The following is a 17882-nucleotide window of genomic DNA, read 5'->3' as shown; positions in this document are numbered from 1 at the left end:
TCATTCAAAGAGGACCCATTGGAGTTGTATCTGTACAAAATCCGTGTCAGAGATGTGCCACTAACAGACAGCTCCATGTACCAAATTTTACCACGTGGAAAGACCACTGGCATGAATTTCTTTTGGCGCTATACAACATGGATAAAGCAGTATTTGCAAATGTTGGCTAGATTCTAGAGTCGAATACATAGGGGCAATTTGATTACTGTGCCAAAGGTAATTCCTAAATCGGAAAATTGATTAATCTGAGGGGTATTTTTGGTATACAATAAAGCTTTAAAGGGTGTAAAATAACCCCTGGGTCTTGAGTTGATCAAACGTTAAGTTTTACATTTTTTTAAATCTAGAATCTTTTCAGCATTTGGCAGCAGTTACCAAATGCCACCTTAGTCCAAATCCCAATTGGTTATTTCACCATTTGACCTTCATGGAGACTATTAAAGTTCTTGAGAAGCTAAGTACGATTTGCAAATGAATCAGTAGATAATACATAATCAGATTGAATATCACTATATTATCCCAATATTTATTTTCTTTGTGGTCCCAAAAGGGTAGATGTCCTGATCCTCACCAAATGGTTCGCACTTTGGAACTCAAATGGAGTCCTTTGATTCCTCTCCCCATCCGAATGGAAATATTTTCAGCCCAAAAAACCTTGCCCTAAGCTCTAGATAAAATCTTCTTACCCAAAAAAAAAAAAAAAAAACTAATTATCATAAGCAATTTAAAGGAATTTTAGAGAATATATTCTTAGTCTAAGGTTAGAATAGCTTTGATGTCGTATTTAAATATTTAATCAAATCGATTTCAATTGCAATTTTTTACTTTTCAACGATTTATCAGATATCTAATTCAGTCAAATATCCCAAATTTGTCACGAATCAGAATATACCCCGTTTGAATTTGATTCGATCCATTCGCAGCCCTACTAAGGTGTTGCCAATTTCTAATATATCATCCGATCCATAAACAAACACGTATACAAACCTCCTGAACATCCACGTGGCAAATTATTAGCGTTTAAGATGGCAACTAACCTCCGCCATCATATTTAATCGTATTCTAGATTCTGACTAGTTCTGCGGGGCCGCGCGTCGAGGCGATAAATATGGACTTTCAGTCCAATATTTTGATTGGTGCCTGATACTAATATTAATATACCTTATTAGCAATGTTCAAGTCAATACTAATCTACTCGGTTCATTGCATAGATCACTCTTTACAGTGACGTTTTGTTTCATTTAATTAACATTTGGATTTTACAAATGGAACTAATTTACTCGGTTTACTGATGCATCATCACAAATTGAGTGATTGAGACTTGAGACTAGTTGGCAAGGTTGATTGGTGCCTGATACTAATATTAATATACCTTATTAGCAATGTTCAAGTCAATACTAATCTACTCGGTTCATTGCATAGATCACTCTTTACAGTGACGTTTTGTTTCATTTAATTAACATTTGGATTTTACAAATGGAACTAATTTACTCGGTTTACTGATGCATCATCACAAATTGAGTGATTGAGACTTGAGACTAGTTGGCAAGGTTTAAAGTATCGATACGTATTGTTCTGGTACTCCACTGATATACCCTTACACTGAGTGTATCGATGGTCTGACCGATTTAAGGTGTGGCAAAGATCTAAACCGACTCCCCTGAACCAGTTGACAAAAAAAAAACCACCAAAAGGATTATTGATTCGCCCAATACGCCGGTATGGGCATATCGACATTTTGAACCTTGCTATTTGGTTTTTACAAATGTTGAGAGTACTGTCAAGTCGACATGAAAAGGCTCAATCTGATCAACTGTCTTCTTCAGGTGGAGAGTGGAGACTTGGAATTACTTTCTGGCTTCCAAAGAGTAGGAGTTAGGACCATAAAATTGGAAAAGAGGGGAAAAGGAGAGAACATGAAAGAAAAATACATGATACAATCAAATACAAAAAACGGGTCATATAAAAAACAAAGAGAGGAGACAAGTATCATCGCTGCATTACAAACAGAAACCTATCACCGTTATTGCAGCTCGTAGTCAGTCAGATTGCTGGGAGACAGTTCCCAAGACCACCATAGAAACTATATTCAAGCTGAGCCTCAGCGTTCCATTAAAGCGGTATCAGTTTCAGACAGTGGAGCTGCAAGGAGAAAGGGGAAAACAGCATGAACTCTAAATAGCATTTAGGCCCCGTTCGCTTTTTGAAAAATTACTTACTCGGGTAAATGCACTTATCTGAATAAGTGTTTCCTGGAAGACATTTACCCATGTTCTTTTATTTTCCAAGTAAATAAGGCAATGACCATTTTAGCCACAAGAATCCATTATTAAAATGGGCATTTTTGTTCCATTCAAGTGTGACAATTTCCCCCCAGATGGGAAAGTTATTAATCCACTTAGGAGGGATACCCAGGAAAATAAAATTTCCCTGAACCCCACATAAATCTGAAAAAAGAACATGGGTTTCTTGGCCAATGGGAACATAATCCCATTGACCAACTTACCCCCCTCTCAAAATCCAAAAAAAAGAATGCCCCCTTAGAAATATCCAAAGATACAAAGAAATATGAAATATGATCCTAACACAACTAGCATACATCCATCTGGCTGTTCAAAGGAACTTCTAGAAAGACAATAGCCCATCCCCTATACCCATGGCCTACCAACCCTGGTGGCAGCGGGATTTGATCCCAAGCTTCTGCTACAACGAACCACAGACCCTACCAACTGAGCCACCATCAGTTGGTGAGATGCTCCCTTTAGAGGTATGTACCATGCCTAATAGAAGTACCCCCAAGCATTATATGGTTCGCTCACAGGTATATGTACCAAAGAAGATTCATAATAAGCACTAATATGAAAGAAATAAAAAGGAATTGCTTATTTGGATTTTTCTAGCTCAAGTAAACATACCAAGCAAATCCTCATAAGAATCTTCTAAGAGAGATGCCTCCACTAGCAATGGAGGAGAGAAGACCTGATCCGGAGTGTCCATGACATAAAATGTATTTTGGTCACCAGAAGCTGCATAATTTGAACCGGTAGCCAAAAGAAACTCATTTACTTCATCATCATACTCTAGTAAATTAGTATTTATGTTTGGTATTTCATCATGGCTACTCCTAACAGGGCCAACAGACGCACAATTCCTGAATAAACAGGCGCCTGGTGGAGAAACAAACAGCTGTTTACTCCTAAGTGAAACTGATTCTGTTTCTGGGCTAACACGAGAAAAACCATTTGTTGAAAGAGGTACAAAGAAGTGTTCCAAGCTATCATCAGCATCATGCTCTTGTGAGGAGTCCACACGGCATGATGGAACAGAAGGCTCTGACAATGCAGCTTCCCGAACAGATCTCCTCAAGTTCTGGACATAAGAACTGTCACTATCTACACCGTCTGTGAAAAAGAAAAAAAAAAAAAAAAAAAGATTACTAGTTATTTAACTGTAAACACTGCTCCAACTTTATCATAACAGAAAAATGACAAATGGACCTTGGGCTAGACACTAAGCTTACAGTTAATGAAAATAGATATGAAATGAGGAACAAGAGAAAGCACTGCAAACCTTGTGCTGGATTATCTACATGATTATTCAAGAGAGCCTGGTCCAAAGACTTCCCTTCAGTTAAATTATCTACTTGACTAGCTTGAGGAGCCAAAGAGTGCCGTTTTTGTACATTTCCAGTTTTCCCAGTGGAATTTGGGGTTAAACTAAATAACTGTGGAAGTTTCAAAGCAGGAGGGTTGGCTGAAACCTTTTCAAGCTGGACGTTAGACAGTTTTGAAGTCAAATCAGCGACCTCATCAATGCTGCTTTCCTGCTTAGTCCAATGGGTTTCTGTTAGTTACGTGGTTCAAACTTTTAGGAATGAAAAACTGCAGTACCAAAGCAAACATTTTCTTTTCAATATATCATTCATAGGAGCAATTACCACTGTCCTTCCAGTACTTTGAGCATGGCTGGGTGAATTAGATCTTCCATGACATCTAGTCATGGAAGGTAAAGTGGATGAAATTTTGTTCACTTCTTCTGTGAACTCTGATATTGATTTTTGTATTGCTGGAGCAACTTCCTTAAGTTGATTAATGAGCACCTGCATAGCAGACATTCCTGGTGAAGATGAGATTTTAACATAATAATAAATCTAGTTCCCAACAAAACACTGCTCTGCAAACTAATTCAATGGTCAAACTACCAAAGAACAAGATCAGAAATTGGAGCAAAAGCTGATTATATGCTCAAAAATCACATGGGGCTAAACAACCTTCCAGTACTAGGAGATTCCTTTGTAAGGAAGCTTGTTTCGAGTACAGAGGCCATTCAGTGCCCCAACCATCAATTTCAAGCAAAGGTATCAGTTTCTTTAATAGGAAAGGCATATGAAATATATGTATGTGCTGAATGCACAATGTGTATGAAAAGAATAAGGTTCTTATTAGAAAAGACATGAACTTAGAACATCCACCAAACCACAACTAAGAGTGGGACTAAAAGTTACACCCACTGGAAATATTATAAAAACATGGTGAAATAAAAGAAAAAATAAAACATAAAAACCCCTTCAGGTAGTCAATAAAAAAAACATGAAAAAAATCTCACGGCTCTAAGTTTTCCATAAAGGCCAAAATCTATGGGACACCCAACAAGGACACAAAAACAAAGCTAGAGATTGGTTTTTCTTTCAGATAAGAAAGATAACTTAGGGAATGTAGAACAAGAGCATCTACCTCCTCTGGAGATCCTTCCAAAAACCATATCCCCTCTCCAAACTCACACCTCATTTAAAACAGTGGGGAAGTTTTGGATGAAATGTTTAGAAAAAGTAAAGCAAATTAAGTTTATGCTTTAACCAGTAAAGATTACAAGTTACCAATTTCCTAGCATGTTTCTCAGCAACCACACCCCAGATTATGGATTGGCTCCTAGAAGGAAGCCAACAAACAAGGAAAACGATAAGAAAGGAAAGAAAAAAAAAAAAAACATGAAAGACTATTTTTCCATCTCATTTATAAGACCTAGGACCTAATACACTAGACATCTTGTGGATGAGATAGAGAGAGAAATCTAAGTGGTATTCATACTTTTATTAAAAAGCCTGTGCTTGTGCATAATATATAAGCTATAAAGGCAAAGAGACATACATGGTACAAAAATGGCCATTTAACTAGAGAAAGAACAAGAAAAGAAACACTAAAAGAGAAATTTAAAAGGTTTACTGATATTGTAGTCATTGCCAAAGCTCCAAGGTGGACCAAATAGTGAACATCCAAACAGAACGTTACCATATCCCTGATACTTTTTAATTACCTGTATACTAGCTAAGAGCTGTCGATGTTCTGCAAGAGTTGCTTCTAAAGATTCGGCATGGCCACCAGTATTCCCATCTTGTGCACTTCGTAGAAGCACTGGACCCTCCCCATCATTAGCCTTGGTCTACAGTACCATATATGAGTGACAATATGCAAGTATTTAACGATGGCAAAAAGAATAAGAATGGAATTGTGCCAAAAAAATCCATGAGTCTCCCAATCATTACATGAACATCATATCGTCTGCTTACAGATTAAAATGCCAGGCATAAGGTACAGATCAATCTAAGACAAAGCATCTTTCAATATGGACTTCAATTCATTTGACCACAAAACTATCACTTCTTTATTGTAGTAACATTTTCTGGAACATCATATAACAAATATTGATGGAGACTTCTCACACTAACTAGCTTACAAAATGTAGAAACTGGACAGAACTGGTCAAAAGGAAGATGTGTGTGTGGATGTATGAAAAATGATTCCTTAATTAAGTCACTTAAGTAAACTCACTAACACCCCCCCACAGTTTTCTACAACATGGAGGAATCTTGTGGCTAATCTAGATAGGAAACTCTCTAGATTGGCCACATTTAGCTCCTGCAATCCATGTCAGACTTATACCCCACCTATATCGAAACTTTTCCCTAATTATAGTAGCAGCCTTACTACTCAGTTTGCTTTTTTCTCTCTTGTTAATGAAAACCAGAAATATTACAATCATTACAATCAACCCTTGGGCAGGGTAGCGGTTACTAACCCTACCACTTCAAGAACATTCAGATTAAACCTTAGTACTTAGTTTACTATTCTAAAGAACACTTTATTCAAGATACATGGCAAAGCCTTTGGCATAAACTTTAGTCCATGAAACAAAAGTCAGAGAGAAGAAATAATTGGAGGGAAAACTCGTTGGTTGCTAAATACTTCTGTAGTTTTTTTCTTCTTTTTTTTTTTTGTAGGGGGGCTTTATTTTATTTTTTGTATCCATACAAGTAATGGATGTGTTCAAACTCATGCCTCTATCAATATGCAACCCTCTACAGCGCAACTATTTCCTATAAACAGTAGTCCATAACTCAAAAGCATAACAAAATAGATGCACGTTCCAACAAAAAAAAAAAACTCCAAAAAGAAGAAAATTACAGAAAAAATACAGAAATAATCATCATTGTAAACTGTAAACCCAAGTAGAGAGCTATTAGATGTATGTGACATTGGTTCCCACTTATGCAACTCCAGAAACTTCATGTTAACACGTGTAAATGGCAGCATGAAAAAAACAAGCATAACCTTGATATTTCATTTGATCAGTCATAGCCTTACATGAGAAGAATCAGATAATACCACAAAGGCATAACTATAGTTCTTATGTGGCAACAACATTGTAACACAGTATAACATACCAGATGAAGTAACTGTTTGTGAATACGCTGTAAAGCATGTGTCCAACGTCTGAGAATTTCTGCTATGTCAACAGTGGGATGGACTTTTCCACTTCTATCATCCACCCAAGAATGTGTTTCACCATTTACTTGCAATTGAGTTGAATCTAAGCTGTTTTTCTGTTTTTCCCTGTTGACAATGGCAAATGGTTCATCCATTGATTCACTGTCATCTACATGTGCTGAAGTCAGATCACCAGGTTGATTAGACAAAACATTGGAATAGGAAACCTGAGAACTTTGATCCATAGCCGCAAGCAAAGATGATCCAGAGATGCGGTACCTGGATAGAAATAGGACTACTTACATATGAAGAGGTAAGTAGAAAACTGCTATCTGGAGAAAGTAAAAAAGAGGAAGAGCAGAAGAAAATTACCTATGCTCACGATGAGCCATCAAGTCCTCAATAGGACCTGAAGCAAGAACTTCATGTTGACCTGTAAGTACAAAGTAAACGTTAAAGATAATAAGATTTAAAGAGGAAAAAGACTAGAAATGCCACCACAAATTGATCACATTCTTATCAGAGGAGGAAGAAGGCATTTAAATAAACACCTAACATAGTGACCCATTGTAGTAGTTGGCTTTATTTACTGTGGTTGTCTATAGACATGCTGGGCTTTTTCATCTCATGGCCACAGGTCATTTTGGAGTCTGTAGATTTTGTATGGTAGACAGGTAGGTATCTCAGAAGAGTGTAACAAGTTTAAGTATAGAAGCAAATTGCTCATTACCAAAGTTTTCTAATTTATTGATGTGGTAATAAGTAGTTGGGTCTCTTGAGGATATTTCCTCTTCGCCGTACATTTTTTCAATGTTAATACAAGTCAATTGTTTTTGTGATGAATACAAATCAACTGTTAATCATCAAATGAAAAAAAAATAATAATAAAGAAAGAAAGAAAAGAAAAGTGGATGGGTGATTGATATTCTATAAGCAAAAGGAACTGCAAAATCCATTGTTGATACTTGCCTTGGCTTCACATCAAGATGACCATCCCAAATTTTTAGTCCATTCTCTATAATTTTCTTGCATGTGCAGTGTTTCAGAAGGCACAACTGAGGTGCATAAGCAAAGTGCATTTTTAAGGCATGTGCTTCACTTGAACCAAAAATGACACCATTTTCAAAAGGTGTGTGCTTTTCTGTGCCAAGATGCACACCTTGTGCCTCAGCCCAGGTGTACACCTCTTCTTTCACTTATGATGCTCTCTTAAGACCCTAACATGGACTTGTTTGGGCTTGCCTTGAGAGGCGTGGTCGGGTCCGGTGGCGGAGCCCCCGGCCCAGCCACTAGGTTCAAAAAAAGCAAAAACAAAAGCATACAATTTTCAAAAGGTGCATCAGGCACACCAGGCGTGCGCCATTTGAAAGTGCAGAGCCTAGAACCTAGGCGAGGCACCTACCCTAAAATGCGCCTAGGCACGCCTCAAGCAGTCAGACATGCCTTTTAAATCACCAGAGGGGGATGAGAAGGAAGAAAAAAAGGAAGGAGGATCTTATTGGCTTTGCTTTTGTGAAAGATGACATGTCTTAAGAAGAATGAAGATGCATAACACTAGCTGAAAGAGGGGGTCTTGTTTTGGTCACTAAAAAAGAAACAAGAGTCCAACTAATATCCAGTCCCTAACCCTAAGCAGAACAAACAGTGACCAAAATCACAAATAGCACTTGACATTTACAAAGGCCCTAAGCTCCTACAATTAGGTATGCAAGACACTTAACATTATATCAGCTACCTAAAGTGATAAAATTAGGAGATGTGTTTGTCTTTCTTTTCTTTTCTTTTCTTGAGGTTCTTTGTTGCTCTTAGAAGATAAGCGTGTTTGTCTTCCTATTGTAAATCTTCTTTTGATGAGTTAATGAAAGTGTTATTGATCAAAAAAAAAGAGTGATAAAATTAGGAGATGGAAAAACACATTAATAGTATCATAAGCTTGAATTGTTGAATGCTTGAAGCACTTTGATATGATCCACATCCACAATAGGTATATAATCTTTTCTTTTTCCTTTTCTAAATAGGGATTCACTGTAATGAGGGCTCTAGTACTCCTCTTCTTTCCCTTTGCCTTTTTTACTGCTTGAGGTCCACACCTATTCCTCTTTTTTTTGAAGAGTAATAATCAAAAATTTTATTAATAGAAAAAGATTACAAAAAGGAGGTGACGAGATGGCACCTCGACAAAACACAGCAGCTACAAATCAGCAAGTGCCATACTAATGACTGTTATAATTCTGGATTTTAAGTACGTTTCAAAAATTCACCCTCAAGGAGCACCAGAACCCAATCTGAGACAAAATGTCCTACGAAGGCCACCAACACCTCAATATTTTTGAGTTTGTTTTCAAACAGTCTCCGGTTCCTCTCGTTCCAAATGACCCAACACATAGCAAAAGGTGAACTTACTTGCCATTTCTAACTTCTTCCACCACATACCACCACAGACCTTTCATGCGCCTCAGCCCAGGCGTGCGCATTTTGAAAATTTGACATTTTTTTTGCTTTTTTTTAACCTAGCAGTTGGGTTGGGGGCTCCGCCCCTGACCCCCATGCCACGCCCCTCAAGGCAAGCCCAAACAAGTCCATGTTAGGGTCTTAAATTCTTAGTTCCCGCACAAAAAAAAATAATGATTTTATAATTTTAATTGCTTTTTAAGAAGATTGTCTATTAGGATGAATGAACTCCGCTCCGATGAGCAAGTGCTGAGAACGCCCTATTTGCTAATGTTGTTCATTCATTCATCCTAATAGAATATCTTCTTAAAAAGCAATTAAAATTATAAAATCATTATTTTTTGTGTGAGAACTAAGAATTTAAGACCCTAACATGGACTTGTTCAGGCTTGCCTCGAGGGGCATGGCACAAAGGTGGCTCATAGAATCAGGAATGTAATATGTTTTACATCACATTAGCTACTTGAATTAATGCAATTGAGGAAAAAAAGAGATTGTGGGTTTTACATGCTTGAAAATGTTTTATATGTTTGATTTTATTTTTAAATTCTCATTTGAATATGCTTTACATGTTATGTTTATGTATTTCAATTTTAGTTAATAGGTTTTTAACAAAATTATTTTAAATTTTGAGTTTATATTTTTTATTAATATTATGTTTGATTTTTTTATTTTTTGGCATTTTTTTAATTTTTGGCTTTTCTTGAATTTTCTAACATTTTTTTTTAGCATTTTTTGTATTTTGCGCCTTGCTTCAAAAAGGCGAACACCTCGCCTTGTGCCTTGTGCCTCGGACGCAAATTGGCCCCTGCACCTTTTTTGTGCCTTGCGCTTTTGAAGCACTGATACCACCCAATGGAGAAACTAACACCTATTCCTCCTCCTTCACTATGATTTACCTATTCTATAGTTTTTCATTAGTTACATTCAATAGTTTTTCTGAAACTTTAAATTTTGATTTTGACTGACTTAATGGCTTCATGGATTTATATGTCTCCCATGTAGTATTTGGATTATGGCATTTCATTGATATAGGAATTATCAATCTTTCATTATGTAATATGGTTATGGATTGCTACCTTATGTCATTATGAAAGTTTATGTTCTTTTTATTTGATATAGAATCCAGGTTTTCATATTCATATATGTCAAGATTTCTATTTTATTTTTTCTAATTGGATGCATGCCTTGCCTTGCACCTTGCACCTCAGCTGTTTAAAATCCCTTGCACTCCCATTGTACCTCTCACTTTTAAAGCACTACACATGCTACCTGACTAGTATATAACAAGGATTATGTGCACGTGTGTAACAAAGAGGTATGAAGAAGGTATACTTGGTAAACAGTAATGAGTTCTTACTTGTCAAATAAAAAAGTAATGTGTTCTATTCTAACCAAATAAAAGAGCAAAAGTGTCACACAACCTTCTTACTGCCAAATGGAATCTCTTTTGAAAGACTTCCATGATACAACAATCCTAAATGACCAGATTGGCCATGTTCTTTCATGACAGACAACACAGAGGACAAGAAAATAAGGCATATTCATAAAGAACAGTACAGGTTGACTACTTACCCTTACGAGATAATAGAGACTCCCACAGGTGAGTTGCCTTGGAGACCAAATGTGAATTCTGACCTAAGGAACCAGAAACATTGTCATCCCATAGCTCCCCCTCCAACTTTGCTTTGTTTTTCAAGCCCTGTAGCTTTTCCAGCTCTTGCTGCAAATAAGCCTGACTTCCAGGATAAGGAGAAAAACCAATGCAAGTACAATTACTACAACAACATGTCCCAATAAGAAAATTCAGCATAGGTCTTCAAGCCCTTAAAGAATGTCAAGAAGTTACCCTCTACCTCTTCAGCACATAGACCACGAAATTCAGCAGTCATTTCATGAGCCAAGTTCGACCACATGGCTTGTCTACGGATGACTGCATCTGCATTCTTAAGAAACCTCCTCCGTTCAAGTGCAATCCTAGCCTGTTGGGCATAAGAGACTCAAGTGAGTGACAATTTCCAACAGCTATCAAAGTGGTATCGACATAGTTACCAAAAAATAAGATGAACAGCATCAAAAGTGGTCTTAACCACTATTTTGGTTTTCTAGGTAAGCTTGGAGTTATACAAATCCTAAAGAATCCTAATGTAAGGATGAAATAATTTAATTTGGAATTTTTGAATTTTCTTTATTTTTGTGTTTCTATAAGTAGGGGTATTTTGGTCATTTTACAGGTTATCTGCGGGAACTTCATTTTTCTTTTATTCTTTTAAGTAGGACTAACCACCCCTGTCCTGTAGTCCCCATATATGTGATTGTGTGTGTAAAGTTACAAAAACATGGAAAAAAAATTCAGCATAATATGCTTATTGTTAGTGATTTTTTTACAATAACAGAAAATTTTATTTAAAGAAAGAAACAGATGCAAGAATATAAGGAGATAGGTAAACTCTCTTAACCCTCCCCGAGCACAATTTTAGCTTACAACTAAGCCCAAAATATACTTTTTTTAAGAGTAAAGATAAAATTTTATTAAAATTAAAAAAGAGAGTACAATCTGATTAGGTGTCAAGGTGACACACCAGTACACTTGGTCCAAATGAAAAAAAAAAATCGCATTACATGCTCGAATCTTAAGAATATCCCAAAAGTTTTCCACCAACTCTGAACTATTAATTTGCTCAAAGTCTGGAAGAGTCAGGACCCAGCTTGTGACAAGCTTTCCAACTGAAAACACTACCATTTCACCCCTTGTTGAAGGTGACTCAATGCCCTTTTCCTTATCCTCAAAGAGCCTTCTGTTCCTTTCCCAGTTTGTGACAAGCTTTCTCCATTTCCTGGGTCAGCCATTTAAACTTTTCAATTCCTTTGCTCTTTTTACCCCTCCCATTGCCACCAAGATCTTAAGTTCTAAGTGAGTCACCTACACCAATAGAGCCCGACAATAAAGTAATAACTTTCCCTTCCTCATCCCTAAAAACGCCTCCAACTCCAGATGGACAGAGGTTACCTTCACTGCTACCACCAATTTAGTGAAACCAACATATGTGGGGACCAAAGTGGATACACCAAGGTTTTGAGAAGGGCAGAATTAGCCACTTCCTTCCAGTTTCTAAGCAGCCCATCTACAGAGATACCCTCAAATGTGCCCAAAAACTTCACCCAATAAACCACTCTAACAGTAATGGTTTCATTGGTGGCTTCTTTACTTCTTTCCTTTTCAGAGAAAATTCTTTGGTTCCTTTCTTCCCAAATTGTCCAGTAAACACAGCTCTTGCACATCTCCATAATATTTTACCCTCCTTTGACCACCTGACTGAAAAAGAAGCAAACTAAATTTGTACATTTGGTGGGGGGATCCACCTGCAACCAAACAAAGAGAGACACCAACCCTGAATAACTGAAACAAAGGGGCAGAAGATTAATAAGTGATATCTAGTCTCACCATTAGCCTTACAAAGGATGCACCAATTCGGGGATAAGCACCAATTGGGTCTTTTTCTTTGAAGCAAATCAAAAGTGTTGTACCTTTCCAAGAACACTTCCCAACAAAAGGATCCAACCCTAGGAGGAATCGGTTTACCCGAAACTTCCTTGATTGGAAAATTTTGCCCAAGGCCAATGGAGGATTGAACTAGATCTTTTAAAGGATGAGGCACGACAGAAAGCACCAGAGGTAGATAAACTCCAAATTCGGTTATCCACCCTGGAAGGATATAACACCACCCCACCCAAAACTTGGATCAAGATCGAAATATTCTTCAATTTAGAGTCTTTGAAACCCCTTCTAAAACCCAAATCCCACTCCAACCCATAACTAGAGTGAGAAGGAACCAGAAAAATGGATACAAGCTCATATTTAAACCTTGAAAGGGAATACAAGGAAACTATTCTTTCAAAGACGAGTCCCCCACCCAGACATGCTCCCAAATTGGCTGAAATATTGGCTGTTTTGGAAGGTTTAAAAAGAGCCCAAGAGTTGAATATCAGAAAACTGATGGTCGAAGGTGATTCTAAGATGGCTATCAATTGGCTGCAGAAGGACGATTTTAGTTTGTGGAAATTTCTGAATGAGAAAAAGAAAGTTAAACAGATTATTCAAAACATGCAAGTCAAGCTTCAATGGACTAAGAGGAGTGCCAATTCCTTGGCAGATTCATTGGCCAAACAAGGGGTGGGAAGAGTCAACTTTTTCTGGGCAATATTGTAAACTGAAATGTTGGTTCGGCTGTTATTAGTGTTTAAGTTAGTCTTATTAGTGTCTTATGTTCTTAGTTATTGGGCCCAAACATGTTTCATGTTTTAATTGTTCTATTTGTCTAGGTGTCCCATCACTAATCAGGGGCATTCTAGTCTGTTCATGTAATTATTTTATAATCTTGTTGGGTCGGCTGAAGAGTTAATGCCGCCTCTCTCAGATCTTCTTCTCTTCTTCTTCTTCTCCCTCTTCTTCGACTGCTGAAATCCAGCAAACATGGTATCAAAGCAAGGTTCGTTTGTCTGATTACAGCCGCAACCTTTTGACCCTTCTTTTCTTTCCTTTCTCTTCCTTTCTCTTTTCTGTCTTGGTCACTGTGAAGAAACCCTAGGGCTGACCGTAGAGCACAGCAAGGTCTGTATCTAGGGTTTCCCCTGGTTGTAGGGCCCTAGGGGAGTTTGTTCCAGAAATCGATGCCCTACTAGACACCTTACAGCAGGTAGTAGCCATTTGGCTGCTAAGAGAGATCTAGGTGGAACAGATCTAGGTGGAAGGGCTGATTTCAACGGTCCTACTTCGGTTTGTACAGTTGGTCACAGTCTACTACAGCAGAAATTCGAAGTCCAGTCCAGTCCAGAAGAGTTCAGCACTGTGCAGAAGTGGAGTGTTCTTGGTTTCAGTTCTGTTACAAGGGTTTTTCAGGCCTGCAACAGCTTTGGTAAGTCTGAAATTGTGCTCTTTGTACTGAGTTTTTCAATTGTGATCACTGTAAGAGGAAGGAGATGTCTTCAATATTGGGAGAAGTGTCTTCTAGGGATAATAGACCTGGTGGGAGGTCTCCTAATCTAGAAAATCCAAATATGCACAGCTTGCAGATCACCAGTGTGCTGTTAGATGAATATAATTTCAGAGAATGGTCTGTTTCAGCCATGCTCTTCATTACTTCCCAGGATCTTACGGGTTATCTAGATGGACAGAAGAAGGAACCTGCAGTGGGTAGTGCGGAGCATGCAGTATGGCATAGGGAAAATGCTACTATTATATCCTGGCTGCTCGCTTCGATGACTTCAAGAGTGGCCAGGACTGTTCAACACTTTCCGACTGCTGCTAAGATTTGGGAGAAAGTCTCTAAAACTTATGGATAGAGAAAGAACAATGCCAGAATTTATAGGTTGAACCAAGACATCGCTGCATTGAGAAAATGAGACATGACAGTTGCAACATATTTTGCAACCCTAGAAGGATTATGGGAAGAACTCGATCACCATCTTATTCTTGATTGGGAGAAAGCAAAAGACAAGGGGAGGCATGATAAACAGATTGAGGAGGGTAGATCCTTTAAGTTCTTGGCTGGCTTAGACCCAATGTTTGAGAGCATAAGGTCTCAAATTTTGGGAAGGGATGAACTGCCAGATTTACATCATGTCTATTATCTAGTAAGGAATGAAGAGGTTAGGAGGAAAGAAATGCAAGTTGACACTCAAACACAGCAAGTCGAACAGCCTGTTGAACATTCAGCCCTAATTTCTTCAAACCAAAAGGGGAGAAAGCATTCAGACAAGAGGCATCTTAAGTGCTCTCATTGTGGTGGTGAAAGGCATGTAAAAGAGACTTGTTGGGTTCTTTATCCTCATCTGAAACCAGCTGCTTTAAGGAAAGACAGGAAGCCCCAAAAGAATCAAACAGCAAGTGGGAATCATGTTACGAGTCACAGTGGTGATAGCTCAAAGAACACATCTATAGTTGCATCTTCTCCCATGGGACAGACTGCTAATTTCCCCACATCCGAATCCTTGGGTTTCACTGCTGATGAGGTGGTCCTTAGTCGGGCCTTAACTCGTCTAAGGACTAATTCTCTTGCTTCCACCTCTCTTGCCAAATCAGGTATTGTCTCTGCTTATAGTACAACTAGTTCTATTGACTCTACTTCTTGGATTATTGATTTTGGTGCCACTGACCACATGACACACATGTCCTCTTTATTTTCTTCTTACCAATTGATGTCTGGCCAAGATAAGATGAGGGTTGCTGACGGTTCTCTCCACCATCTCGAGGAAAGGGGGAGTTGACCTAAGCAAGAACCTCTCTCTTAAATCTGTTCTACATGTTCCCAATCTTACTTCCAATCTCTTATCTGTTTCGAAGCTTACCAAGAATTTAAACTGTAGTGTAACTTTCTTTCCTAGTCATTGTGTCTTTCAGAACAGATTGACGAAGAGAACAATTGGGAGCGGTCATGAGTGTGGAGGTCTCTACTATTTTGATGCAAACATAAGTTCGGCCTTACAATCATCTACAACCAGTAGTCAGAATAATGTGGAGTCAATAGCTAGGTTACACTTGTGGCATGCTAGGCTAGGTCATTTACCTTTTTCATCATTGCAAGGGTTGTTTCCTGAATTATTTAAGGGTATTTCAAGTCAAAGTTTAGTTTGTGAAGTGTGTCAGTTGTCAAAACAATGTAGAACCCTTTATCCAATTTCTAGTAATGAAATTCAAGCTCCTTTTGATTTGGTCCATTCTGATGTTTGGGGCCCTCACCCTTTGTTTCTATGGACGGCTTTTGTTACTTTATTAGTTTTATTAATCATTATTCACGATGCACATGGATCTACTTGTTAAAAGAACGTGATGAAGCGCCACGGATAACCATGGCATTTTGTAAAATGATTGTGACTCAATTTGACAAGAAGATTAAGCAATTCCGTTCAGACAATGCTGCGGAATATTTTGAAAGATCCTTGAACCTATTCATAGAGGATGCTAACATGATACATCAGTCGTCATGTGCTAGTACCCCTCAACAGAATGGGGTTGCTGAGCGCAAAAATAAACACTTATTGGAGACCGCTCGGGCTTTATTATTTCAGCACAAGGTGCCCAAGCACTACTGGTCTCAAGCTGTCCTTACCGCATCATATCTGATAAATCGAATGCCATCCAAGGTGTTGGGTATGAAAACTCCTTTCTCTGTCCTTTGCCCTAATCTTCCAGATTTTCCTCTTCCACCTAGAGTCGTTGGTTGTGTGTGCTTTATACATGTTAAGGATCCGAAGAAGTCCAAGTTGGATCCTAGGGCTACGAAAGGAATCTTTCTAGGGTACTCTCCTACCCAGAAAGGTTACAAGTGTTATGATCCCATCACCAAGAAGTATGTCACAAAAGATGTGATATTTTTTGAGTCTCACTCCTATTTTCATTCTTCCCAGAATCCTCTTCAAGGGGAGACTAGTGGGATGGAAAAGGATTCTTCTTTGGTTTCTCCTTCCCCCTCCTGTTTTGTGCTTCTCTCTGCCTCGGGCCTTCCATCCTCTCCTCATGATCCTCCTAGTTGTAGCATCCCGGGTAAACCTAGTGAGGCTCCCATTACTCCTGTTACCACTCTTGATGCTGCATATGTAACTAGAGACACCAATAAGCAACAGAAAGATATAAGAATCACCTACAACAGAAGGAAAAAAGACCCTCCAACTCATGGCAGCAATCAATCGGACTTGGATCAATCTGCCTCAACAACTTCAAGTAATCCCATCCCCCATACTTCTGATTTGGATCTCCCTATTGCTCTTCGTAAGTCTACCCGCTCTTGTACTATCCGACACCCCAATGATGAATTTGTCTCTTACTCATGTTTATCTCCTCGTTATTATTCCTTTGTGTATGCTCTCTCCTCAATGCATGTTCCTACTAGGTACTCAGAAGTAGTGTCTAATCCAAGATGGAAAGAGGCTATGAATGAGGAAATGAAAGCCCTAATGAAAGCGAAGACTTGGGAATTAACGGATCTACTAGAAGGGAAGAACATTGTAGGATGCAAGTGGGTGTTCACTGTAAAGCATAGGGAGGATGGGTCCATTGAAAGATTCAAGGCCAGACTTGTGGCAAAGGGGTTTACTCAAAAGGAAGGGATTGACTACAAAGAGACATTTGCTCCAGTCGCGAAACTCAACACAATCCGGGTCTTATTGTCATTGGGAGGACGGGTCCATTGAAAGATTCAAGGCCAGACTTGTGGCAAAGGGGTTTACTCATAAGGAAGGGATTGACTACAAAGAGACCTTTGCTCCAGTCGCGAAGCTCAACACAATCCGGGTCTTATTGTCATTGGCCGCAAATTTCTCATGGGAGCTACATCAGTTGGATGTAAAAAATGCTTTTCTAAATGGTGATCTACGTGAAGAAGTATTTATGGATCCTCCACCAGGTTATGGCTTTGATGGGAAAGCATGTAAACTGAGGAAAGCATAATATGGCCTTAAGCAGTCTCCTCGGGCTTGGTTTGAGAGACTTTGTAGGGCCATGAAAAGAATGGGATACACTTAAAATGGTGCAGATCATACTTTGTTCATGAGGAAACAAAATAGCCGACTTACAGTGTTAATCATCTATGTGGATGATATGGTGATTACAGGGGATGATCTGGAAGAGATAAAAAGTTTAAAGGAATTCTTGGCTTCTAAGTTTGAGAT

General features: G+C 38.4%; 1 protein-coding gene across 1 annotated transcript in view; it reads right to left on the bottom strand.

The window, feature by feature from the left end:
- Positions 1 to 1785: 1785 nt before the first annotated feature.
- Positions 1786 to 17882, bottom strand: part of LOC148862574 (AUGMIN subunit 6-like) — a 44074-nt gene continuing 27977 nt past the window's right edge. The window contains exons 5-13 of the mRNA XM_088974402.1: positions 11072 to 11197; positions 10791 to 10950; positions 7137 to 7197; positions 6722 to 7043; positions 5314 to 5439; positions 3938 to 4099; positions 3571 to 3823; positions 2916 to 3401; positions 1786 to 2142 (exon numbers count right to left, since the gene is read on the bottom strand). Coding sequence (XP_088830528.1) covers positions 2102 to 2142; positions 2916 to 3401; positions 3571 to 3823; positions 3938 to 4099; positions 5314 to 5439; positions 6722 to 7043; positions 7137 to 7197; positions 10791 to 10950; positions 11072 to 11197 — 1737 coding nt within the window. The 3' untranslated portion in view covers positions 1786 to 2101. The remainder of the gene's footprint in view (positions 2143 to 2915; positions 3402 to 3570; positions 3824 to 3937; positions 4100 to 5313; positions 5440 to 6721; positions 7044 to 7136; positions 7198 to 10790; positions 10951 to 11071; positions 11198 to 17882) is intronic.

This window comes from Nelumbo lutea, chromosome 3 (assembly GCF_056320005.1).
Source record: "Nelumbo lutea isolate HS-2025 chromosome 3, American lotus-T2T, whole genome shotgun sequence".
NCBI lineage: Eukaryota > Viridiplantae > Streptophyta > Magnoliopsida > Proteales > Nelumbonaceae > Nelumbo > Nelumbo lutea.
The sequence above is the reverse complement of the archived record's forward strand: the minus strand, read 5'-3'. Positions and strand labels throughout refer to the sequence as shown.